Source organism: Strigops habroptila, chromosome 5 (genome assembly GCF_004027225.2).
Source record: "Strigops habroptila isolate Jane chromosome 5, bStrHab1.2.pri, whole genome shotgun sequence".
Classification (NCBI taxonomy): Eukaryota; Metazoa; Chordata; class Aves; order Psittaciformes; family Psittacidae; genus Strigops; species Strigops habroptila.
In genome coordinates, this window is record NC_044281.2 from 70,136,071 (window position 1) to 70,163,217 (window position 27,147).

General features: G+C 41.3%; 1 protein-coding gene across 2 annotated transcripts in view; it reads left to right on the forward strand.

Annotated features, from left to right (window-relative positions):
• SORCS3 (sortilin related VPS10 domain containing receptor 3) overlaps positions 1-27,147 on the forward strand; it is a 299,459-nt gene that overhangs the window by 85,346 nt on the left and 186,966 nt on the right. For both annotated transcript variants that reach the window (XM_030488031.1, XM_030488030.1), the window contains exon 2: positions 5,475-5,542. In XM_030488031.1, coding sequence (XP_030343891.1) covers positions 5,475-5,542 — 68 coding nt within the window. The remainder of the gene's footprint in view (positions 1-5,474; positions 5,543-27,147) is intronic.

A 27,147-nucleotide genomic window follows, 5' to 3' on the forward strand; every position in this document is an offset into this window, starting at 1 on the left:
CCACCACCAAAAAAACCCAAACCAAAACAAACCAACCCAAAAAGAAAGAAACAGCTAAGGCCCTCCATAGAGCAGTGCTGCTTTTAGGTCCCAGAGCATTTTAAGCCAATTTACCTTCAGCAATTTACTGATACTGGTTCCCAGTAGCCTGTGGTTGTTCACATTTGAAATTTACTTGTTGGGTATTGTTGCTCTCGTATGGATTGGGGAAAGGCAGATGAAAACTGCAGCCAAGCTTCCTGTGGCTGGTGTGCTGGGGAGAGAAAAGGTTGCAAACACCATGGGAATAGGTCTGTAGTGTAGACAGGAAATGGAGACCCCAACATGCCACAGCAAGTAAGCAGAGAGCTCTCATTTTTCACAGGTACATCCATCAGTGATCTCTCTGTTGTGCTGTGCACTGCCCAGTGCTCTTCCCTTTGCTCATAATTAATTACACTTGGTAAATATGTGTACATGGCTACTGATGAGTTGTGTTAATCTCTGTGCTGATATAGCAGGATCATTTTGAAAGAAAATGAATCTCAATAAGTGAATCAGTGCTGGCCTTTCAGATGTCCACCTGAAATGTTCTCCTACTCTCTCTGGCTGCTGTGCTCTTATCTCTCCTGTCTCTAATATGAGCATCGCCTGATACAGGAACATTGACTGCCTTTGATGTGGCACTATTTGGTTGTTCTGAAGTTCATTGTCAACCTGTTGAAGGAAGTGCAACGCCTTTACACTCTAATTTTTGGGAAACAGAGTTATATATTCCACTGTGGGGTATATGCAAAGCACTTTGACAGTTCAGAATTCACAGTATCTGGAGGAGGGATTAATGAACTAAGGTAATTTTCCTTTATATAAAAATTTATAGAATGAAAGATTGTTATGCCACGAAATACTCTGAAGAGCTTCTGTGTGCTTCTGTGCACTTCTGTGATTTAGGGGCTTGGAGATTCCTAATAATTGTCTGAACTATAGGGATCCCTTCAGGGATGTGTTTTTGAGATGGAATGAAACCTGGGCTACTATTTCCGGTTATATTTTTTTCTGCTTTCATGGCAGTCAGGTTGTGTCAATTTTCAACGCTGTTGGATTGGGCAGTCTTGGAGACCTGCTGGCCTTATTTTAGAGAACCAGTCCATCATATTAAATCTGGTTTTAATGGTTCAGTGTACTATACAGCATGATGAAGGGATTTTGCAGTGCCAGTGACTCTCAATCTGTAATGTAGTATAAGCCATTGAAGATAAATAATTGACAGGGTTTGGCATTTTTGTCATGCAAACCTTATAGCAGGGTATTCAGCAGACAGTGTTGTTTCCAAAGAGCAAAAACATACGGGCTGTGGAGCAGCATGTGTGTAAAATAAAGTGCATAAGGAAATTCTTTCAGGACTGGAACATCACTTGTTTCCAAAGAAAATATATTTTTCTGATTATCCTTTCTCCATTCCCACTTCTGTCTAGAAAACCCAAACAGTTTATTGAATTATTGAGGTCATTTAGTTTTGTGTAAGCTCAGCTTGAAATTGCATTTTCCAGGGGGGTTGTATTGCCTTAAGGGAGTTGTAATTCAGCCTGGCCTACTTCCTCTCTCCATGCTGCAGGCTGGTTTTCTCTTTTTTCATTCTCAACCAGCTAAGCTGCTTGTACCCCCAGGGACACCTGCCCCAGGGTGTCCTGGGAAGCAGAGCCTGGCCCATAGGAGATGGGGGAATTTCACATCTGAGCTGTATTCCCTGAAGTGAGCAGTATGACCCCGGACAAGAATACAGGTCATCATTGAGCTGACTTGAAATTAATTTTGGGGACATTGGTTTGATAAACAGAAACAGTTCAATTTGGCACCATAAAGGTGTTTTATTTACTTTGATTAAACAATGCCTAAGTGTACGGTTTTTGCTGTTTCTGAGTCAATATTGCTTGGAACTTTTTTGCTTTATTTATTTTCCCCAGAGTAAAATGCTTTCATCTTAATTTAGGTTGAAGAATGGGCATTTTTATGGGGTGACAATTCTAGCTTTCCCTCCGTTCAGGGAAAGAAGACATTTACTTTTGTTTTAAAATAATACATGAGATGTGAAATCTCCAATTTTTAATTGAATTCAGCTTTTAAAATGAAAACCATCAAGATTTTCATGCAGAATTATCCTGGCACAGAAAAGCCATGGTTATTTGTTAGTGTTGGCGAAAACACGCTAAGCTACTTCAACTGCAAAGTAGAAATCGGAAACAAATGTCTCTGCTTGAATCAATGAGGTGTGTAGGTATTTTTTTTTCTCTCCTGTCAGAATTCAGTTTCAGAAAATATGTCCTATTTTCCTTATGTTTTGTTTCATTCTTTTTCAACTAAAGCATTCAAATAACAATGTCTTAGAAAATCTGGTACTTGCTCACATCTGCCCCTGATATCCCTGCTTCTAGTTTCTTCTTAGCAAGGTTGGGGCAACATGATGTGAAGGTCTCAAAATAGGTCTCTTGAAACGCTTTGAAGATTCCTCTGCAATGCCATGTCAAAAGCATTTCATGTAAACATCTCAGGAACCAGCTGTGCCTTTCAGGCTTTGTGTCTCAACCACGTGTGATATGTCCATGGTAGTTACACTTGCTCTGTGGTCTCATGAGGAAGTGTTGTGGGGGGAATGCACTTTCACAGCTTATCTTGGGAAGGTTCAGCTTCTCCAGCCCTCTCTGGTTTTGAAAGTCTCAAGCTATTGCAAGAGTTGCTTTTATTGAATCTGAAGTATCTTGTCTCAAAAACAAGTGGGGACAATGTGGAGGCTACCTGGGGTTATGGTGAAGGAGTGTTGCCTGGCCTGGGCCTATTTGGTTGCTGTAGGTTACTGTACTGTGTATTACCACTGCCTCAGGCAAGTCCTGCCATTTCCTAGGACTTTTTGTGAGATTTAACTGCAAAGGAATGATTGGACTTTTGTTTTCTGTGCAGTAACAACAGGCAGAGCTGGATTTTTGTTAGTTGTCCTGGGCAAAAATCCAGAAAAGCCGTACTAAACAAAGTGCTTTTACTTTGGATTTATACCCACGCGCTGAGTAGGATTCAACCCACTCCTGTAAAGCTGCTGTTATCTTGTGGTTTGCAGGGTTTGTGCTAGATAAGTGACATCTTCAAAGATACAGGGCATAGGAGATCTGGGGAGAGGCCGCAAAGCGCTGGGAAAGTATGGATGCTGCCTTTAGTTGTAATTGCAACTTCAGGTGGAATTACTCTGTTGAAATTTGAACTAGGACCCAGAGATTTTATTTAATATGTCTAGGGCTGGATCCAAGATCCACTGAACTCAGCAGAAGTCATCCTGCTGTCTTCAATGTGATTAGGCTCTGAAACTGGGAAGCTAACTTGATGAAACCTCACTACAGCCATGAGCAATAAGAAGGGTGTCATTTTTGGCAGGGCAGGGCTTGTGCTGTGGTGCATGGCTTCCTAGAGACTCTGGAGAGGGGTCCTGCCTGAGCCCCTGTGGAAATATAGGGAACTTCCTAAAAAATGTTGCTCTCAGCAGGTTTTAGCTGGGAGCAGGCACTGCTTCCCTCAATTGATGTAAAGGGAGGGAGTATACAAACCTGGGTTGCTGCAGCTTGCGGCTGGCTCTTCCCTCTTTGTATGGGAAGGAGTGTGCAGGGTTTAAATTGCAATAAAAAGGATATTGTTCTTATTTCCTCACTGCACAGTGTCGGTTTAGGCTGACATGGGCTTGCATATGCTGGCTCACATCTGCCTGGCAGGTTTCTTTTCACACCCTGCTGGAAGCAGCTTGGCTTTTATCTTCCTCCTAAAGGTCTCTGCATGGGGAAATAAAGGGACAAAATGCAATCGGGGACAGGGAAAGTGAATCCAGTAGAGAGAGGAATGCTCAGAGGATCTGTTCTAAAGCCATTAAATTGGGCACCGACTGCATAGTCACGTACCAAGGTCCCTTACAATTTGAACAGGTCTTTTCCTGGTATTATGCTGACAGTAACAGACTACTGCAGCCGTTGTGATATTGATTAATCCTTTGGCATTTTTCTGCAAAGCTTTAAACTCCTCACCTAGCAGCCTTTCAACTGGGAAACCCAAATGAAAGGTGTGGCAGGTCCCACTGCTCTGGGAGGAGGAGGAGGGAAGGAGATGTGGCTTCTGTAGTAGAAAAGATCCTTCTTGTATTTGAAAACATTAATGAACTCAACCCTTTGGGTTACTTCTCTCATTTCGACTAATCTTTTAGCCACACTGTGAAGTGCCTGTTAACAAAATGACCCCCACCCCTCCAAGTGTTTACTAAAAATGTCCCTAGGTGCTTTCACAGCCCAAGCAGATGCAAGAGAAACTGGCTTGTTCTTCAATCCTGGAACGAGGAAACAAAGCTGAAATGTTAAGATGATGTAAAAGAAAAATGAAGAGACACCCCAGAGCTCTTCCTGAGGCTGGTCCTTAGGAAGAGCTCAGGAATCTGAGGAAATGAACTGTGTGGTATTAGTTATCCTAAAAAAGCAAGGAACAGATGCTCAAATGCTCTTAACTTCCACTGTGGAACCAAAGGTTCCTTTCTGCAGAAGTTCCCATCCTGTCTGAGCCTGGGAGCTTGCATAGAGACTCACAGATTATCTGATTGCATAGCCACCCTTCTGGGAGAGAAGGGCATTAGGTAATGTAGCTGGAGAATTACATTTACCTGTGAAATCTGAAGTCAGAGCACTAAGGATATCAGAAGGAAGTTACATTCCCCTATGGTCCTCCATGTGCTGCTTAACTCCCCTCTCCTCCTCCCTCAGTTTTGCAAGTGCATGACTCAAGCGTGTTTATGACTTGTCAGAAAGTTAGTCATAAACTAACTTCAGTGGGTCCTTAAGGCTCTAACTCTCCTTGAGCGCTAAAGATACAGCTGAAGCTTTGCCTTGCTCAGTATCTAAGCTGAATATTGTGCTCTGTGTCCCTCTATTTTACCACTGCATAAAGGTGATAGCATGTGGAAATTCCCATGCTCCTGGAGTTAATGACAGCAAGTAAAGAACAATAAAGCTCATTCTGAGCAAAATGGATTGTTTTGCTGGATGGGGATCTTCATAAACAAACTTGCCAATTCTTTCCATGGAGAATCACCAATTTATGGTAGCACAGGAAAAAATGACTGTAATTTCTGTTTGGGCTCTTGAATTAAAAAGGGTGCATCTGATTCCATCTCTGACTTTGAATAACCGTAGCTGTAGAGAGGGCAGCTCACAGTGTTTGATTAATTCCTGTTGGCATGTTTTATTTCAAAAGCAAAACATTTTTGAGATTAAATGTTACTGGTTACATGATGCATTAAGATAATGATTTTCTTTTTAACTTACTTGATCCTATAATACTGCAACTTTAATGGATAAATGCTAAGCTCTCCTTTGGGTGATTTCAGATGCCTTGTGTTTTGTTACACAGTCTAAAGGGAAACTTTTTTTCTCTCTTCCTTTTCCCTTTCTCTTCCTCCCTCCCTTCCCCTTCCCTAGGTGATTCTCATTCTGACAAAGCTCTTCGACTTCAACTTGGGGAGTGTTACAGAGAGTTCACTGTGGAGGTAAGTGGATTGTAGAAAACGCAGCAATGGGCATGGAGGGATTGCACCGTATGTCTTGTAAAATGGGAGTCTGAGCAAGAAGGGAAGCTGAACTGATCAGGGGAGGAGGTGGGAAGGAATCTGAAATAACAGAACTTGCTTTTTGGAAAAGGGACACGTGATTAAGAACACATTGCTTTAATGAAGTGGAGTCTGCAAAGATGAGGATTTCTTGATGTAAGGGGCACTTTCCTGGCACACAGAGAAGCATTCTTTCTCGTCTTTGAGTCGTCTTAGACAAGTCTCTTAATTCCTCAGAGTCTCTAGGAGACAGTGAGAACAGTCTCTATAGATGGTACACGCTTGCTAGAACAAGATCCAAGTTGGTACGCAACACAGTGCATGATATAATCTTAGCCATGTTCTCAGCCCTGTGAGCTGAGATGGTTTTCTTGGCAGTGAATCTGTGTTGCCTTGGGCTGTAAGGACAGTAGCCACTAAAGGACTAGAGATATCACAGTGTCCTTGCTACGGACAGCCTCGGATGGTGTCATGTATTTGCCATGCTCCCAGTCTGGTGTAGGAGATGGAGCGTCCTGGCCTGCAGAAATATGCTGATGGACAGAGTGTGTGTTTGTAAGTATGTGTGTACATTTAAAATAAATAAATAAAAAAAATTCTTCCCTGCCTCAAGCTCCCCAAACTCACCCCTATAAACAGGTAATTTCCTTGGTCCTTGGTATCTGAAATCACCAGTAATTTCTGCCTGCTGGGGATTGCTTTTCCTCCTAACATCCTGTTTGTGGTGTGGAAATACTATGCCTTTAACAGAAGTGTTATTAGGTGTTTTTTACTCTAGGGACAATTAAAAAAACCAACAAGGCATCCATGGGTTGGGGGAGACCAAGTGCCTCATGTCAGATTTCCCTGGTGTATTACAGCTACTGCAAAAACCTACTGAAAGTATAGTTGGTGGAACTGAGAGTGCATTGTAGCTACTGCTCCAGGAGCGAGCAGCTCATTGGTGGATGATCTCTAGTGCTTCTTTCTTCCCAGCTAATTTAAAAGCCCCTGTTTGGAGCAGAATTTGGGCGTGTAATGCAGGTTTATTCCTGTTAATGTGTTTAAGGGTTAATTGTACAGCAGAGCTCTTGAAACTTCTCAATTTGAACAGTACTTCCAAAGCCTAATTGCGGTGTACCATGGTAATCTGCAAAAGTATAAATAACTATGCAGCTAATAAGAGAGAACACAGTCATTTCCACTTACCCTGGTACTTAGCAAGGTATTAAAGCTTTAAAAAACTTTTGCCTCTTTACCTAACAAGTACAAATAGCACTGTGATTGTACTTTAAACATAATTGCCAAGCAATCTGCTCTGCATAAGTAATGCAACAAGCAGGCATATCCTGTCCTATTACTAAACTCACAGTGCCACCTGAGCTCTGCAGAAAGGTAATAACAGCATCGCTTTTGGAATCTTCCCAGAATGGCAGGTATGTAGTTCAGTGCCAGTACAACTGGAGGCATCCAGTACTTGGTCAGCTGGGGAAACACACTGATTCGTGAGTGTGTTTCAGTGTTTTCTAGGACACTTCTGAATCTTTTCTGCAGTGAAACAGGGGCCAGTGTGGGGCCTAGAGAGTCAGAGATGTTGAGAAATCAGAACCTCTTGGGTTCTCTTCCAACGTCTATGAGGAAAGCCCAGGGTAAGAGCGTGTAGGAGTTGCTCCTGGGCATTAAACCTTTGTTTCCCCATGTAAAAAATTCAGGATTAAGCCATGCTGTAATTCACAGAGGAGTGTAGAGTCTTAGAGAATAACTATGAATTTCTTTGCAAAGGACATTGTAGAAATGCAAATAGATACTAAGTGGAAGCAATATGCCAAGTGAGAGACTCTTTTTCTCTGGATTTTCTGTTCTATTTGCACAGTAAGGCCTCTGAATCTTTGCATTATTTAAACTGGTACTTTTTAATATTTTCTTTTAAATTTTGGAAACACTGAAAATTTCAAAAGGAGGATCTGTCTTTGCAGAGCGAATTTAAGCCTTCTGGCAATAGGTTTTCTTTCCTTAGTTACTTTTTGTAACTCCTTCAAAGCCATCTTTGAGCCCCCAGAACTGATGGGTCACAAACTGAATGCAACTATGAAGTAATTATCAGAAGGAGGTCTGGACATTTCCAGGAGTTCTGTGTTTTGGTTTTGTTTTGGTTTGTTTTTCCCTCTCCCTCTTTTCTGCGAATACAACACATGCTTTCTGCTAACCAGGAGTGCTGCCCATCTGAGCAGTGGTGCTGCGTGACACCTATTCTGAACGTTTGGCAAACACAGTTACTTCCACAGGAGAGGAGTGTCTTTTGTGGCAGAAAGCAGTGAATCATACAGCCGTGCTTCAAAGGATGCTAAGATAGAACAGAGTGCAATAAAATCTCCAAATATCATCTTGCCTCCACCTGCTTCATGCATCAAAAGCTTCTTCACAGTCCCCCCTGGGTTATAGCATGAAAGGCTTCTATTAATGGAAAACTGAATTGCCATATAAGAGAAATTTCTAATCACTGCATCTAAATACAAAGACAAGTAAATCAATAAGAAAACATCCTGAATGTAATTAAAAAAGGGAGTGAGAGCAACAGAAGAGAGCAGAATTAAAATTTACATTAGAAATTGCTCCTGTATCAGGCTGATATGGGTTCAGACAGAGGAAATGTTGGTCAGCATTTAAATGCAGGAAAGCAGACATTGTTCTAGCAAACAAATCCATGCTTCTGGAGCCCAAGAAATCACAGAAAAGGCCTCCATTGTTACTGAAGCAGCCAGATTCAAGGAAAAGACACCCTCCTAGCCAGCCACAGCCCTGCTCCTTATGAATGCCACATCTCTTCTTGGTCACAATAGATACCTGTCAGTTGTGGATTGGATCTTTGTTTTTCTCACTGAGTTAAGTGGAGGTGATCATTTTCCTCTTAGGAAATGAAGCTACTTGATTGTGGATGTACTTGTGATGGAGTGAGACACCAGAATTTGTGGACAGAAGTCCTTTTGTAGACCACCAAGTATAACTGTAAAAATTATTTAAGCTTTTCAAGCACGCAAACCCTTCATCAGTTCTCGTTTTCTAGCAAAATATCTAACTGGGTAGTTAAGAATCCAGCTACATCCTGTCTGCTTTATGTAAAAGTGGATTAAAGGTTGGACTTCTGCTTTCTGTAGTTTTTTTTTATTTTCTCCTCCTCACTAATACTACTCCATCAACAAAAAGAAAACAGTTCTTCCTTTTAATCTGTAAACTTAGGTGGTTTTGATTTGAAGTGCTGTCGGAGCATCTGTAATTCCCAAACCATCTGTAGGCTAGAGTCCCTGCAACCTCATTGCCTATGATGAACTGTAAGCACACGGGAGTCATCTGTCATGAAATACGAACTCTCCCCGTAAATAGTGGGGGCCAGGCTGCTTTACAGGAATTGTAGTCCGAGGAGGCATCTGCTGAATAGAGGAGAATGTGATGGTTAGATATGCAAAATATGGTGTCTAAAAGGCACCGTTCACAGCCAAGAGTTAAAGGGTTGTGTGTTGCCTTTTTTCCCCCTATTTTTCTGTTGAAAGTCTCGGGCAAATTTTATTAGGAGGATGTGAGAAGGGAAGATCTATTCAGTGGCTTATTTATTCAAATGTGCATGTTCATAACGCTTCCAGATCTGACCATAGAAATTGTGAGTGTGATAAATGAGTTTTGATTTGACATGTTTGCTGTGTTGAGATGTATTATATGGGGAGTTCTGTAGGTTGTATGGTAGGCAGCAAGTCCTTTCATTAGTTAATCTTGTTGCTGTCCTGTTTTTTCCTTCTTGTGTTATGAGTGTGACTAAATGTGAGGAATCTATTGAGCTCCTTTTCTTATTCCGTGGCCCTTTTAGATTTCACAGGTTTTATGAGCAAAGGAAGAGCCTTGTGAATGTTTTCTCACTTGTTGCTAATGCTGTCTTCTGTTAAAGCTGTACAGTATTGAGAAAGGGTTATGTGAGCGTGACTTTCTGGGTGAGTATTTAAAGTTGCTATTGTAATATTTAAAAGGTTTTCAATTGTTTTAGCCAGTGTGGGTTGAGCAGTTATTTCTGCGAAGATATCAGGAACAAAAGTTTTTCCACTGTTGCCTTTTTTAGTATTCAGGAACATATTTATTTATTATATTTGTTATATTTATTGTATTTATTTGGATTGCAGTAGCTAAAAAGATAACCTCCATCCCAAGGGAGCTTTCAATCTCAGATGAAGACAAAGAGGCAACAGGGCGATCCAGCAGACACGAGTTAGCAGGGCAATATTTGTGATCAATGTGATAGCCATGACTGCAACACATCAGCTAATTAGGCAGTGGGGAGTAGTTCAGATTTTCTTCCAAAGTGTAAGCACTTGCATGTGTCAGCTCTGAGTCCCTGTGCCATTTTACTCAACTTTGATGGGTCCCCTGGAGTTTGCCTCCTCTGGCTGTGGTCCCAGCGAAATTATCTGATGGTACATAATGCCGGACCATGCATTAACCCGTACTCAAAACCATGATTCTCTTTCTGCTTAAGAGGCTAAAATGCTGATGAAGGAATTCTTTCATATATTTCTTCTTGTTTTCTTGTTTATTAACCAAGAAATTATGTTTCCATGGCATCAGTTGAAAATCCCCAAGCATCTTTTCACTCTTGTGCCTGAAGAGGTTGGTCTGTTGTCTTCGACTCTGTGTTAAGTTATAAAAAAAACCAAACCCCAAAACAGCAAAAAACCCCAAAACTTTTAGTTTTTTAACAGGGGCAGCTGCAAAACACAGCAGCTGCAACTTCTAGCTTGGAGCCGAGAGGAGTAATGGTGTGTTGCACATGGAGGTGGATTCAGATAGGGCTGCTCCGTAGGTGTGGAATGGTAAATGTGGTGTGAAAAGCCACATCTCCCATTAGGGAACTGAGGCTTAGTATCCTTGCTCCAAAGGTAGCAGCCTCTAAGGTGGATGAGTATGAAGGCAGGGATCAAGATATTTGATAAGCCCAACTCAAATTTCCATATTATCCATAAAACAAGCTAAACCTGAAATAGGTCATGACACAGAGCTTCTTTAAAAGATGTTTCAATCCCAGTGGCAATGCATTATTTAGCCTATGGTGCTGAGAATGGCAACTTCTGGTTTGTGGCACGGCCTCTTGCTCTGTACTGGTCAGGGTCCACATGTTTTGCAGTGGGGCATAGTAGTTTGTCTGGAATTTGCTATATTGAAATGCAGTCTCCAGACAGCCACCATGACCAGCTGACACCTCCCTGCGCTGTTGTTGAATTTGATTATATTTATTGTTTTTCACTTTTATGCTGACAACATGCATCTTAGATACATGTTATTTTCTGGAGGACTGTATTCAGGCAGAAAATTAATGGAGCTGGTTTTCAAAGTTGTAATGCTTCCCATTATTACATCTTTTTTGGCATTTTTAAACAATGATGCAAAGTGCAGAAGTCCTGTGCTGATAAACAGAAGGGTTTCTTGTATCTGTAGTCAGCAATAAGGGCATGGAGGGAGGGAGTCAGCTGGGTATGCAAGCATATCCCTGACCTCTCTTGGATTTGAAAACTAGGGTGCCCAAAAGTTTGGCATCTCCACTGTTGTTGTTTGTTAGAGTGTATAAATAGCCTAGCTCAATGATGGCTAGTTTTTTCAGGCTGTGGGAACCACCTTTCAATATTTTGTGGTTGAGAGCTGATAGGTTCAGACTATATTTGCTGAAGAACTAAGGGGATGGGGAACTGCAGCAGACATCTGCAGAGTGAGATGGAACTTGTTCCTCAGGGCTTCCAGCACCCTGAATTGTGATTAGGGTGGGCCTTTGACAGCATCTCAGAACAGAGCAGTTCTTAACCTCTAGTATTCTTGCTGATTTGTTTTTCCCTCACAATGGGTTATTCATTTTATCCTGGCTCAGTGCAGCCTGGCTGTCAGTTCTATCCCAAGATGCCATCTTGGGATAGGTGCCACGCTTGTACTATTTGGGAGATGCACAGTAGCTGCATGTTGGCCCATTCCTGGGATAGCTGCTGCCAAATGAAATCGTGGACATTTAATAAAGAGAAGTTCCTTGACCCAAAGAGCTAGGTAGTCACTAGCTCTTTGAGTGACTAGTCAAATGCAGCATTCTTGAGTCAAGTGGTTATTTCTTCTTTGCTGTCATGGCTAAATTCCTGCTTATTTTGGAGAAACAGGTGTTGTTCTCTTGCTCAGGCTGACATATCAGGTTTGGCAGAGGCTCTTGACATCTGTATTTGTTCAGCTGCACGTGTGTTGAAGCAGGCATTAGAAGGTGGGTCCTAGTTAATAAACAGGAGCAATAGAGAAAGCTTTACAGGTGAAAATAGTTGTTGAGGGTCAGCAAGGAGGGAAATTAATGGGTAAAGGGCATTGCATTAAGTTACACTGCAAGGATGCTAACTCTTCACAAAAGGTTACCATGGCTTTTCTGTGCTCTTTTCATAACTATTAAGAGCAATAAGGGGATAGCTTAGCTTCCTTGTGTTTGCTGATTTAAGGGGGTATCTGTGGCAAGAATGTTTGACGCTGATGGTTATCAGATGTTGATAACAATTGACCATTTTATCCCACTGTATAAATGAAGTAACTAATTATGACCTGATTAAAAATACCTTTCTCATTTGAGGGAATTCATTATTCTTTCAGTTGTGGCCTTCCAAAGACCTAAAAAATATTTTATTGTGAACTTCAGGAAATATACATAAGGGTTTGTTTGGTTTTCATAGAATCATAGAATAGTTTGGGTTGGAAAGGACCTTAAAGACCATCTAGTTTCAACCCCCTGCCGTGGGCAGGGACACCTTCCACTAGACCAGATTGCTTCAAGCCTCATCCAACCTGACCTTTGAACACTTCCAGGGATGGAACATCCGCAGCTTCTCTGGGCAATTTACCTGGGCTGTGTGTGGCTGGATGTGAAGATCCATGGGAATTAAAAAAAAAAAAAAAGAAAAAAAAAAAAAGAAGAAGAAACAAGAAAGAAAATTCAAGGATTGGAACAGAGTGAACCATAGGTTTAAGCCCTCCTTGAATGTTCCAGACAGTCCCAGGTGGTGCCCAGAGCATACATTCTTTGCAGTTCAAAATGAAAGGAGGTGCTGTCATTACAACAAATGGATAATGTGAGTTAAAACTGTTTTAACTTTGTTTTGGAATCAATAATGAAAACTAATGGCTTATATTAAATTCCTTAAAAGGGCTATGTTTTAGAGTTAGGTAAACTCAGGAATGGTAATAAAACCAGTACCTCATTCTTTAATTCTTTATTTCATTCTCTGAGTATATGGCTATCTTCTGGAGAGAAGTTTCATTTGTGTCCTTGCCATTACTTCCCTAGTCCTATTATATCCCACAGGATTTTTCCACATGTGAATAGTAAGGTTCATACCTCTACTTTCTGGTAGAGGTTCCTTGCTTTAACAAGCAGTCATGTTAATATTGTCTCAGAGATCATGGGGACCAAGGGTGGGGGCAGTGAAAAATCATGTGAAAAGTAGTAGCCCAGCAAATGTGAGTCTAAAAGCTTTTGGATGTAACTTATATGTAGATAGAAGTCCTACCTTTGCTTATTAAAATGCCTTAGTCATCTTGTTTCATGGAGCTCATTTGTCTTTTGTGAACCAGCCTTCTGAATGGTCTATTTCTTGTGTCTCTTAATTGCTCCATCAACAACCTTTCTGTGGGGGTGGGGATATCATCAGACAGGGGACCTTTTGGATTTATTAATTTTTTGTTTGCCAAAAAAGCTCTGAGACTAATTGCCAAGACTTCCCAGAAGATATTAGTTTACAAATTTTAGTGACACTTATGATTTATTAATGTGCTCCCCCTTGCATCTGCTCATCCCTATTCCTTGGTGGAATTCTTGCTGAATTGGAGAGAATTAATAAAAACAGAACTGCAGATAGTAATGGTGGTTTAGCTAGGCTGTTAATTAAAAAAATTACCCATCTTAAAGTGCTTTATTCATATCTGTGATTCTCTGAAGACAGAGGTAAGTCTTGGCTTTGACTACATTCTGCCACTGAATTGCAATTTGGTGACATGTTGCATGGTGGTGGCACCAAGGTTCACATTTACATGTAGCTCACTGTTCAACATGTGCTACCCATCCCCGCTCTGTGCTTCACACGCAGATCTTTTGCAGCTTGAAAGTGGAGCTGCTTTGCTTAAGTTGTCAACCTTTAAACATGTGACTCTGGGAGGACTGGACTGGTTACCGATGATGGATGCTGCAGATATGTTTGTGTAATGAATGTATTCCTTATATTGGTTTAGAAAGGTCATGTGATTGTACATCAGTTTTGATCTATCAATAACTGGGTTATCGGGATGTCCTTGTTAATAAGCAGGCCTGGGAATTTTCGGATGCATGTTGTTTTCTGTTTGGAGACAGGGAGGCAAGAAGAAAAGGCAATTTATCAAATTCCTAATTTTTTGAGGGAATGTTTTTAGGAAAAAAGTGAAATTCCATGTAAAATGTAGAGAGGGCAAAAACGAGCTGTGTTTTGTTCTAATTTTCCATGTTTCGGGTAAGAGCCCCAGCCGTCTCCTCTTTTCTGCTCTCCCTTATAACTGTTGAATTATTCATACTCTGCAAAAGAGCTCCAACAGGAGAGACTGAGAATCTCTCCACGGAGAGACTGATACTAATCTTATGTGTGGAAGATCCAAGTTCAAGACCTTGCTCTGAATAAGTATAAAGGGAAGTGCTTTTTTATTCCGCAAGTAATTAAATTGTGTAACTCATTGCTACAGGATGTTGTGAAGCAGAAATAATAAAAGTGTAAATGGATTTCAGAAGGGGATTCAGTGAATTAATGGAGGATATTTGTGCTGGTGGCTGTTAAATGTGATAGCATGGCAGTAGCCTGTGGCTTACATAAATTATTTTATGGTGTAACATTCAAGGAACAGACAGGTCTACAGCTTTTGGATCAGTGTTGCAGAAACGTCATCTGTTTTTTTGTTATCTGTTCTTCAGCAATGAGCTGTCATGCTTTAGGTACTGTAATGGAATAGAAGGGATTGCACTGGAGATTTGATATGGCACAGTATTTTAGTGGTTTTGGGATTTGGAGATCTCCAAGTCAAGAGAGCTGGGTGAGAGACCATGGGAAGAATCGTGCTCTCTTTGATATCTTCCTTATACTTTTCCCAGAATATTCTATGGCAGATTAGCAGGTAATACAAATTTTTGTTCTGACCTGCTGTGGCTGTTTTTTTCAACCAAGGGATTTGAGTCTTCTACACCAGGCTTAGGTTCTGCATTGATTTCCCAGCTGGTGGCTATCTTGGATGCTATCACATTTTCTTAGAAAAGTTATTTTATTGGACTAAAAGTATATTTTGAACTGTTTAAAAACAAACCAACCAACAACAAACAAACAACAACAACAAAAAAAAACCCCAACGAAAAACCAAACAATCCTCCACCCCTGACTATCTTTTGACATAATTTATTTTTCCAACCATTCCTTTCAGGCACATAGCTGGATTGTCGGAAACTTAAACCTGTCTGGATCTTTAGTCTTTCCATGCCAGAAAACTAGATGATGTAATGGGAAACTTAGGGAATTTAATATGAAAAGATGTTTCTGCTGATGGTACAATCATGAGATTTCAGTCTAAATTAGTGAAATTTATTGCGAGTGTGTGGGGAAAGTGGTTTAGGTATCTGGAAGAATATGCTTGTCCCTGGTTTTGCAGCTTTTATATGATGTATTTAATACAGTTTTTCTGTCCTTATTAATGAATTTATTTGATTAGAGGACTCCTCAAGAAGGGAGACACCCTGTCTTATCAGAAATGAATCTTGAGCTCAGGTCATGTTCCCAGGCATTTAGTCATGGGGCTTTAGTGGAGAAAGTCAGAGGAAGCTTTGCCAAAAATGAATATGTTTCTGAAGCATCACGGTCCCTGTGAAGTCATCTTGTCAGGGGTAGCAGGTAAAGTGTGCTTTGCCTACTTGTAGGTGCTTTGCCTACTTGTACAGAAAAGTAGCAAGGCAGCATTCAGGAGGGAGTTTGTTGCCAAGAACCTGCTGTTGTGGATCCTGTGGGTGTTGTGACTGTTGCTGCATCAGCAGAGCTGCATCTGTTAACAGGAATTGGCTCTTCCATCTCTTCTTTATCATTTGGAGCAGCAATTCCATTGCTCTCATTAGAGAGCTGCTCCTTTTGTTGAGTTATCTCATCTCACATTCTAATTAGATTTGGATGGCAACTGCAAAACTTTTTTGCAGGAAGCCACACTTAAAGATGAATTTGTTTTGGCCTTAGTAATGTCTTCTTCTGATGGCTCTTTACTGTGCAGAGGAGTTTCACTGGCACAGATTAGTAGTGGATGCATTCAATGTGGACATGTGCCAATATTAATGAAAACCACACATTAAATTAACTTATAAATGTGTAAATAGATAATTGCAAAATAGAACTTTCATAATTAATTACATAAGAATTTTCATACTAGATCTGACCTAGTAGGACTTGGAAAGCCTGAAAAGAGGTGCCGAGAAAAGAATATGATAAAAATCTCGCAAAATTATGTGGTGTGGATAAGATTTCTACTTAAGCAGGTGGAGCATCTCTCATGTGAGGAAACGCTGAGAGAGCTGGAACTGTTTAGCCTGGGGGAGAGAACGCCGGGGAGGATCTCATCAATGTGCACTAATACCCGATGGGAGAGTGCAAAGAAGATGGAACCAGGCTCTTTTCAGTGGTGCCCAGTGACAGGAAAAGAGACAATGAATGGGCATAAACTGAAACTCATGAGGTTCCTTCTGAATATCAGGAAACATTTTGTTACTGTGTAGGTGATGGAGCACTGCCACAGGTTGCCCATGGAGGTTGTGGAGTCCTCATCCTCGGACACATTCAAAAGTCATCTGAACTGGTCCTGGGCAACTGGCTGTAGATGGCTCTCCTTGAGCAGGTGCTTGGACCAGATGAGCTCCAGAAGTCCCTTCCAACCTCAAACATTCTGTGATTCTGTGAAGAATAAAGGAGCATTGGGCAAAGGAGTTTCAGAACAAGTAGAAAAATTTAGTTCTTAGGACAACATGTAGTTAATCTGGGGATCTCGTTGCTGGTGAATGTTTTTGTAGTTTCATATTGGTTCAAGTGGATTCTAGATGAGTTCCTAGAAGCAACAAGAATCTGTCAAGGATTAGATTTTGTGTAGAGACTTCATCTGTGGCTCAGGAAGTCCCCCAGCCTCTGATCAATTAGATAGAGATAGGCACTGCCAGTTACTGTCTAGGCAGTCAGGGCTGGATCTGGAGCCAGAAGGTTCTTGAACTGAATAGCTTCTCTGTTGGTGCCACCTCATGGCTTGCTGTGGGATGAGGTTCCCTTATCCACACTGAACCTAGGCTTTACACCAGTTTACATAATTTGTTTCTCTTTGAATGAGCTGTTCTTTTCCTTTCTCTTTCTCTCTCTCTCTCCTCCCTTGACTTTTCTTTTTTTTCCAGTTAGGCTTGGGACCAAGTCATATAAATCTTTGTACAATGGCTGGTAGAATTTAGTACTTTAACATGGGTTGTGTCTATTTATATTGGTGTTTTATTATGTTGTGTGTGTTGGGTTTTTTCTCTCCAAATGCACTGCCATTTTATAATGGCTATAAATAATCTGAAGGATGGAGAAACATTGTTTAAAAAAAGTGGAAGAAATCCTTCCATCTTTCTTTTAGCCTGGTCTGTCTCTCTCATTATCTCTGTGGTACATTCATTAGGCTCCTAATGAAGTCAATAAGTGCCCAGTATTGGGCAGTCACTTCTCCAGCTAATATTTACAAAGGACTTCGTTCCCCCAGCCTGGAAGGTAGCCTTTGATTTATTTGCTTACCACATGTTCTTAATCTGTAAAATCTGTCAGCCCATTCTTTCACAGTATATGCCTGACCAAGTGAAAATGAAAGCTCCTGTAAACTGTTAGATCACGGGAAGCTAGTGCATTTTTACATGTAGAATTTCTGTCTCTGAATAAAAACTGTAAAAGGTTAGTGAGGCCATTCTGTAACCAGATTATTAGGGCTTGTTTCTGGGTCTTTGGCCAGTTACTTTCGAGAATTGCGTCCGTAAATATTAGCTTATATCCGGTTATCCCTGAAGCTTGCTGTCTAGATGTCTGAATCTAACAACAGGCTATCTGCAGGAGCTACGCATTCAGCATCCCGCAGGTCTGGTCAGGGATGCAAATGTGGTGCTGTATTGGAATAGTTACGGAATATTACCCCACGATAAATCTAAGAATATTGTATGGCACCTGTAACAGGACTGTTGCATTTTATTTCATGGATCTTGCAGTCTAACTCAGAGGATCTGTGAGGAAGATGATAATAGGAGACAGGTTACAGGAAGATGGCTGGGCTGTTCATGCAACCATTACATCCAAGCCTTACCCCAAAGTCAAGTACTAGTTTTGCCCAGGGGTGAGAGGCACACTATGAACTTTCTTGACTGAGTTCTGTCACACTTAAGATGTGACTGCCTCCAGCTACCTGTAACTACTGCCAGGACTGCAGGGCTTCATAGCAGAGTTAGCTAGGCAGAATGGATGATTGCAGCTCAGCTATGCACCTTCCCAGCCCAGGGTCTTGGCATGGACAGGCATACTTGGAGTTTGAGATCATATTGTGCTCTGCAGGGGAGCGGGGCAGGCAAGCATAAACTGGGACTATTACCATCTGTAATCACCAGTTTGTGCAAGCCGTTGGAGTTTCAAAAGCCACCTTGGGAGTGGTGCGCAGAAAGGAGGACCAACCCATCACTGGGACCTGGGTTCAGGCCTTATGAGGATCTGAAGCTCACAAGGAGTAATCAGCCCCAAGGAAAGAGAAATGCACTTAGAGTTGTTCCTCTTGCATCTCCTTCTCTGAGATGTTAGTTGTAATAGTGATTTTCTTTAATAAAGAGGGTTGGTTGTTGATTATTGGTCCTGGAGGGGGAAGAGCAAGCAGCAGGTTCGGAGCAGAAGTCAGGAAGCATGGGGAAGAATAGTGTGCCCACAGGGAATAGGTCCCAGGGCCAGGCGTGGGAACAGGAGGGTCTTGCAACTTCCATCAGCAACAAGGGATGTGAGTTCCCTGAGGACTTCAGCAGGCTATGATCCATCCATGGGTCTTGTGTAATTACTTCAGGGATTACTTCAGACAAGCTGCTGACCTTGGGATGCCCAAAACAGAGGTTTCTGTAAAGCCAGTATGTGGGAGGCCTTGCTCTTTTTTTGGTTACTTGCTGCTGCAAGTGTGGCTGAGGAAAACCAAGGCAGTAAGATCATCTGTTAAAATGTAAGGCTTCAGATATAATGTTATACTGCCGCAGAGTAGTTAAAGCTACATAGTAAGCAGTGGACCATGGTACATTGTTCAGCGTGCCTCTAGGAGAATAGACAATAAATGTCCCGTAGAAGATTAAAATCCCATTGGTTCTATTATCTGTAACCAATAAAGTAAAAGGGATGTCTTCGAGGAATACAGAGTTAACACAGCACATTTAGCTTTGTACTCACAAGTGCACAATTTCTATTTTATACTAGGCATGGCAAACAAAGCAAGACGTGCTTTAGGTTTTTTTTTCTGGAAGAGTACATGGCAGAGTGTGGTGGACCACCTGCCTCTCTGAAGGCTTGGAGTGTGGTCTGCACCAATGCTACCTCATTGAAGAGCCTGAGGGGTGTTAGTCACATCGCCTGAAAAGTTCGTATCTTAATCTGTGGCATTTTAATGACGATGAGCAAAAGTCTGGCTATGTAACAGGACATGGCCCTGATGTGTGGTGGGAGATATAGAAGAAGCCTGTATTTCTTCTTTGGAAGTGCTCCTTTTGCATAGTGACAGTGCATGTGGTTGGTTTGGGGGACAGATGAGGGTTAGAGTTAAGTAGGCTGTGCTCTAGCTCACTTGTTTAGCTATATCTGATCCAAGCAGGTTGCATGCACCCTGGTGACTGTGGTTCATCACAAAATGTCCTTTATTACATAACCTATCAGAAGAGTCAGAGTTGTGACTGTGCAGACATAGGACTAGTGCTTTTCCTTGGTATGCAAGAGCAAACATGTTGCTCTCTTGTCTTTCTGCTTCCAAAGTGTCACTGGACATGGCAGTTTGCAAGCATGCCCAGATGACACTTCTGGCAATTGGTTTGGTAGGATGCTAGCATCACACTGCTAGGATGCTTTTGAGACATGCTTGGCAGTGGCACTGCTGAGCAGCTCAGGTCTTGTGGAAGAGTGGGTTCCTGAATTCTTCAGCACAGATGTTCTACCTTTCTATTGTTAGTCTTTGCATCACTTGCAGGTAGCAAAGGTAAAACCCTTTGTTCCTAGGACTTCTTTCTTTTGCTACTTTTATCTCAGCTTCAATGGTCACTCTGTTCCCTCTCATCCCGCGTAACAAAACCCATTACAAATGCTGCAGTAAGGTTGTGCTGCAAACTCTTATCTTCAAAAATGACATTCATAAAGGTTAATAATTGGAATGAGCTCTGGCAGTTACTAATTAGCACCATTACACAATCAGCTCACATTCTGGCAGCATTAGGCATACTTAATCAGTCAATTATCATCGATCTTGGAAAGTGCTGCTCTAAACTTAGCATAAGGTGCCTTTGTGAGTGGAGGCAGGGAATTTGACAACACCACAGTGGTCAGGCTGCTGGGAAACGTGTGCTTTGAGGGACCGATGTTGTGTACCTGATAATGATGGATGAATCTGAATTTGAAGTCAGAGAATACAGACTCACCTTCAAACAGAGGCATAAATTGGTCCTACCACTGTCTTTTCTTGCCATTTCAAACAACAGGTGTTCAGGGAGAGAGCTGACTTTGGGGAAAAATGGGTTTAATGGCTTTAATGAATTTCAGTTAATGTGATGTCCTTTCCAAAGGACAGGTGGAATATAAGGTTATTTTTTCCTTGTTTTTATTTTATTTCATGTGATTAGTAGTTCTCGAGGTAAGGAAGTTGCAAACAAGATGGGGAGGCACAGGGTTTCCCTTTCGAAGTGTTGGATAAAGTGATCTTAATTTCATAAATCTAAATTTATGACTGCTTTGTGCTGTCTCAGAAACTCAGAAGTATGGAGCTTTTGCTGTTTGTGCTGGCTTAGGGGGCAGAGGGAGCAGGCCTGACTGCTGCACAGAATGGCTGTGGTTTTCTCGACAGTGTTTTGCTCTTCCCAACTTGAGTGTGGGCAGCACAAGCATCTCTTCTCAAAACATCTGTTGTTCGTGCCTGGTCAGGAAGGTGTGCAGTGATGTGTTACCCATGCAAACAAGGATGGCTGCTACAGTCCAGTGTGTGAAGGAGATTTTCCAGATCTCTGTATGGAAAATGAATGTATGGAACAGAGGTGACCAGGGCTGACCCATTGGTCTCTGCTCTTTGTTGCTTCACTTCTATAATTCTGTCTTTTGACTGTTTAAGCTATAGTTTGCAATGCATGCCAATTCACAGAGAATTGCATATACCTGGATAGAATTGGATCATGATCAACAACATGTAGGAATCTAAGGTGGGTTCAGGATACTGTGGACCAAAGAAACTTACGTAGGTGAGAGGGCCAGGAAAAATGTGAGTTGTGCTTGATTCCCCTTTGGAATTCGGCCCAGGGCCTCTGTCTATTTAGGACAAGGAAAAATGCATTGCTGTGATTCTTTTGATGTGCATTTGTAACCTTCCTCTCTCTACTGCTGCTGTTCCAGTTCTCTGGAACTTTTTGTTGTGGCCAAATGATGCAGAAAAAATCTGGTTAGAATCTTACAGGCTTAATGCCTCCCCAAAACCTTTTTGTTTCTGTGCAACAGGAAGAGAACACACTTCAGGAGCAACTGAAGTCAGAAGATATCTTTCTGAATGTCTCAACTTTTGGCTTTGGTCTTGGCAAAAATCTGCAAGAACTCTTGGGAATAAGCACAAGAACAAACATGTCAAAAGGTCAGCTCTGGCTCCAGCTTTTGCAATTAGCCCAAGGGAAAGGGCTTTGTTTAAAAACTTCTTTCACATACGTCTGATTCCAGAAACAGTAGAAAGTGAGTGCAAGCACAAGCCATCCAGAACCCTAAAATTTCCTTGCCTGCTATTAAATTTTTCTGTAAAACTGTGTCCACATATCAGGAAAAGCCTTGCAGTTGTTATTGCTTTGTGTACATACTTTGATTATTGCTCGATGGTTCACTGTTCTTGATGATACATAGCAGAAGGCTAAGGTTCACTTGAGCTGCAAATGCTTCTCAGAAGGGTAAAGAAAGCTTGCTATAAAGAAAGTGAAGAATTTTATCATGGCTAGTGATTGTACAATGATTATTTAACCTGGAGAGAGGAAATATGTAGCCAAAACTATTTGGACATAGGTTGCTAATGTAGGTTCCAAATTTGGGGGGCTGTACTAGACGACCTTTAAAGATGCTTTCCAACCCCAACTATTCTGTCATTCTAAGGAAGTCAGAGTATTTCCAGGCACTTTTCTAGGCTTTGGGTCAGGCCTTGCAGGAGTAATGGAAGGAAACATGTCTTCACGTATTAGATACTTAGCCCAAAAAACTCCCCTGAGCAAACCCTAGGGCAGCCCTGTGGAAATCTGTGCCTCAGGAGAATCTGGGTGGCAAGGCTCTGGCTTCTGGGTGCAGATGCTGTGCTACAACCTTCAGTAATGCATAACCTACATGGGGTCTTCTGAAGGTGATAGATACTCTTTAAGAAATGTGCAAGAATCGGGGCTCGGAACTGTTAGATAGCTCTAGCGTTCTGCTGTATGACAAGTGATTACGCTGGTGGTAAATGACATCACCTATGAAGTGTGCCTTGGTATGGCAACAAATACTATGGTAACATCTGTAAGTGGAGCCAAATTTAGGAAAGAAGTGCCGGGATACTGTAGCTCAGTTAAAGAAAAAAACAGTCGGACACTTTGATCTTACAACAGTACTGTAACTATATAAATGTATACAGCACAACCATTCCTTTCCTCACCACCCAGCCCCACAATATTCTGCAGTTACTGAGTAATTTGCAGCAGTGCAGAAGTGCAGGCTTTAGCAAAAACTTCCTTACAACTCAACATGGATTTCTTGGAGACGTGGGAAGTCTCCATTTTAAAAGACTTCAGGTATGTGCTAGACAGCCTTCTGGGGTACATGTCTCATTCTAGTTAGTCTTGCCTTTGGGAGGGAGGGAGAATATTGAAGTCTTTTTCCAACCCTATTTCTGTGTTTCAGTGATAGGAGAACCTCCTATCCATATCCCTTGAGGAAGAGCAGCACAACAGGGCTCGTATTAGAACCTGACTACGGAAGGAGCTGAGAGGTTGAATAATTTTTACTTGAGTGCGTTCAGTACATTTTTGTATCTTGTGACCCATTCTACCTTGTCTTGAAATGTCCCCATTAGAATATTACGTAAATGGGCTAGTGAAGCCAGTGTGGAAATTGGACAATGTGTAATAACAAGTGTTAACTTGAGACTGAGGCTGTGCTTTCTGCAGTGCATTAGTTCCAATTTAGATCCCATCAACAAGCAAAATATTGCACTGCAGATGTGCAGTTTGATAGGTTGCATGAGTCTGATGGCTGAAGAGCATGAGAAATTATGAGCTCACCTCTTTGACCTCTTCTCCAACTAATTACCACAATGGAAACCACAGAGGGCAAAAATCAGCTAGCTGATGTTGGAGCAATGCTAGAAACATGCAAGTGCTATCAGAGCAACTGTGTTCAAGCCAACAATGTACTGGCTGAATGGCTGGTGGACGAGTAAAAAGATGTGTTTGAAATGTGATTGATCTTGAGCAGTTCTGAATCTAGCTGTTCTTTCTTAAAGAGGCATGAAGCTGTGGCAAAATATGTTTAAATAAAAATGCTGTGGTGCTAGTAAAGAGAGGCAATAGAGGATTTTTAGACATCATACTAAGGAAAATGGTGAATGCAAGCAGGAACACTTTGATTAGTGATTTCTTTAGCTCATCATACTAAAAAGAGAGCCCTTGTATGACCTGGTTCACTGGAACAGAATTGCTTTGCTTTCCAGTAGTCATCCTGCTTCATGGAGTAAAAAAAATACTAACTGATTAATTTTTGCATGCAGAGTGGAATAGCATCATTGTAAGATAAACCTCAGAGAAGGAATCGTTTGACACACACTTGGAGAAGATACATTTTGAAAATACTGGGTTACACTCTTGGTGTAATCCTAAATATAAAAAAAAAAGTTTGTCTAGAAGCAGATATGTGGATAAATTGTGAAGTAGTAACTGCATCATCAGTGACTCATTGATGTGTAGCTATTAAAACAATTCCTAGGTTATAAAGACAGGAGGACCCTTGTGCTCAGACATTGTGCAAGAAGATGGAAGAGGAGAAGATCACTTGTCACAGGTACCAAGCAGAGATTCTGCCTGTGGACTACTACCTGCTTGATCAAGAGCAAAACTCTTGGGAAAATATCCCATCTTGATTGAAAAATTGGCAGTGATGAAGAATTTGCCTCAGCCATTAGTACGGTCTGCCTGGAAGAATTGCCCTTCCTGTTTAAAAAAAAAAACAACCCAACACTCAAAATAGAACCGAGTGCTCTCTCACCCATATTTGTCTACCTTTAGTTAGGTTAGACAACCTAACCAACTTAGGTTTTGTCTCTTGTTCTTTTATGGACTAGGTATAAAGGCCCTCTACTTCTCCAAACAGGTACTCACACTCTGATTAAACACCAGTTTTTTGTAAGGCAGCAGGTTTTTCCACTCTTTTTATGTTTCTTCTTTGCGTGATTCTTATCTTCTCACGTGACACCAAATCCAATGTCCTCAAAATTCTCTTGTTGCTGTCTATAAGCTGGAAAGGAAAGTCTCAAAAGGGTACTCTTCATAGAAGTGCAGCTCTGCACATCCTGAGATTCATAGATTTAAAGCTCAGGGAAGAAGTAATGATGATGATAATCGAGTTGCGCAGTGTAGGCCAGTGAATCTTACTCAATAATTTCTACATTGAGTCCACAATGTAGTTTGAAGTATTGCTTGTTGGCTGGAAACATATTCAGTCTTTACTAATACTTACAGTCTTTCAATTATGTGATATGATTTGCATTGCTGCTAGAACTGCATTTCATTTTTGACGCTGCAGCAAATGGACTCTGGGCTGAGCTGGCCAAATTCAGTGATGCTGAAAGACAGGCTGGTTCGCTACATGTCTGAGACCCTCAGCGCCTGTGAAATTCCAAATTGCATTCCTTGATAATGAAAAGCAAGACTTGGAGCTCTTTTGTTCCTCACTTTCCTTTTTATGGCATAAGAATTATTTGCAAAAAAATCTGAGAGCATAAAATTCAGGGGGAGGAAATAAAGCACTAGCTCATTCATGTGCAGATATCTCCTTTTTTTCCGTTTCTTTTTTTCTCCTGAGCTGCTTTTTTTGGTCTTTAAAAGACCATTAAAAGCAGGGAGTTTTCCTTCTTGAGACTAAGGATTGAGAATGTTTTGCTTGCTTTTCAACTCTATCAAAGTCTTCATGGCTGAAGAGTGCCTTCCTGGATGCATGCAGACATACTCAAGCTCTCTGGGTGTTTATGGAGCTGGCTGGTGCCTGGAGGAAAAGATAATCTTTACTTGAACTCAGTGCTGTTAGCTTATTCCACTTCCATCTTGCAGTTCCCTTGATGCAACCAGCCCTAAAGGTGAACAGAGGAGCTGAGGTTCACCTGCATGCATCAGTGTACATGCATCCATTACTACTGTGATGCCTGCTGCCCTCTGTACTGTGTGGGTGCAACTGCAAACTGGGTGCAGCTTTCGCAGGCTTAGCTTCACCTGGGAGCTGTTATCGGACTGCAAATAGCGCTGAGTGGCTCCAACTCCTCACCACCAGCTAGGAATAAAGATGTCTAGTACCTTGAATGGCAGGTGCTCAGGACACTGCATCAGCATTGCAATAAGAAGGTCCTGAATGAATATCCTGATGAATATCCTGTCTGCCTTGGCAGGGAGAAGGGCAGTTGTAAGGTTAAAGGCACTGCTCATGAAAATTGGGTGAGGTGCCTGTCTCCCTTCTTTGATTGCTTCTCCTGCAACAATTTCTCTTGGCTCAAGGGAAACAAAATCAAAATGTGGAAATTCCATTGCTTTGTTCTTCAGTTATGGATTGAAATAGAAGATGGTGAATAGTAGATTCATGTTGGAAGATTTTATTTGATGTGGGTATAAGATCAGAGCTGTACAGATAAAGCATGCAGCTTTTCTACAGCAGGAACTGAAATATTTTGCAAAGGCATGGTCTTGGCTGGTCTGACTGTTCTGGCACAAAAACACGGCTCTGCATTTTGGAACAACTGGCTTGTGTTTCTTCATATTATTAATTACCTGTAAATAGCTCTCTACCCTTTGTACAGATGTCTTAATTTCTCTTCTTGGACTAGGGTATTTTATTTTAACTTTGCAGCTGCATCACTTTTTTCCTTGATGTTTTTTCAGGTGCAGTGGTAGCATGTACACTGCACAAAATGAGGCACAGTTTATATTTGTATTGGATTGCATATCTCCATACATTAAGGAGAAGCTGTTTTTGATTCCCTGCCATTAAATACTTGTTATGTTGTTTATAGGGTCTTAAAATTAAAACTTCGTCTAGTCATTTCAGCACTAGTTGCCTTCTACCTTTCTGCCTATCAATAGGGCATTTACAAGTGCTTATATTGGCTTTTTTCTGCCTAGCAATGTTTGTTGCAAGTAGTTCAGGAAAGAAATGGTTTGCCGTCATAAATCCAAAGCTGCAGCAAGTCTTAAAAACCTTTAGTTATTCTTCCTTAGAAAGAAAGAGCTATCTAATGTGATAAAAATGAAGACTTGGTGCTATGAAATCTCTGTTTACATTCTCCAAACATGACTTTATTCCATCAGAGTCTTTTTTTATGAAGCAGATTGTGAGATGTCCCTCACTTCCATTTGCTTTGCTGAAATAATAGAAATGATACTGCAGTAGCTGTAGCCAATTGCTGTGGCATGCAAGCAAGGTCTGGGGCTAGTGTGTCTGATTCTGTATGCTAAGGGAGGGCCCAAATGAGAGGCCAGTTTGAGAAATTATTCCACACAGAATAGCCTGTTCCCTGCATGTTTGTGCTCTCTTTTTGCTGCATAGGTCTAACGTGACCCATTAGGTTTTGTTGCATTTGAGCAATGAGGTTTCTGATACTTTCTTTGGGAGCCAATTCCATGGCTTAAGTGCCAGAGCTGGCCCAAACTTGAATCTTCTATCTGACAAGAAAGTAATGTTTCAATTTCTTTGTCCATCTAGACATCTTGATGAAGTATCTTCAGCCAGCACTACTGATGATTCTACAAGTTACAGGATTTTACTGACACTTGGCCTAAAACTTCCTTTTTCTAGTTCCAATTTTTGCATCCATTTTGAAGAGGCAAATAGGAGATATATATATATATATATATTCTTTTTTTCCCCTGGCTGAATCCAGTAGGAATTGGATCAAACTTTTAGAACTTTCACATTCTGATGATTATTATGTAGCCCTCCCCCAAGTCTTTGCTTTGTCAAATTGTATACCTAATTATTTTAATCTTG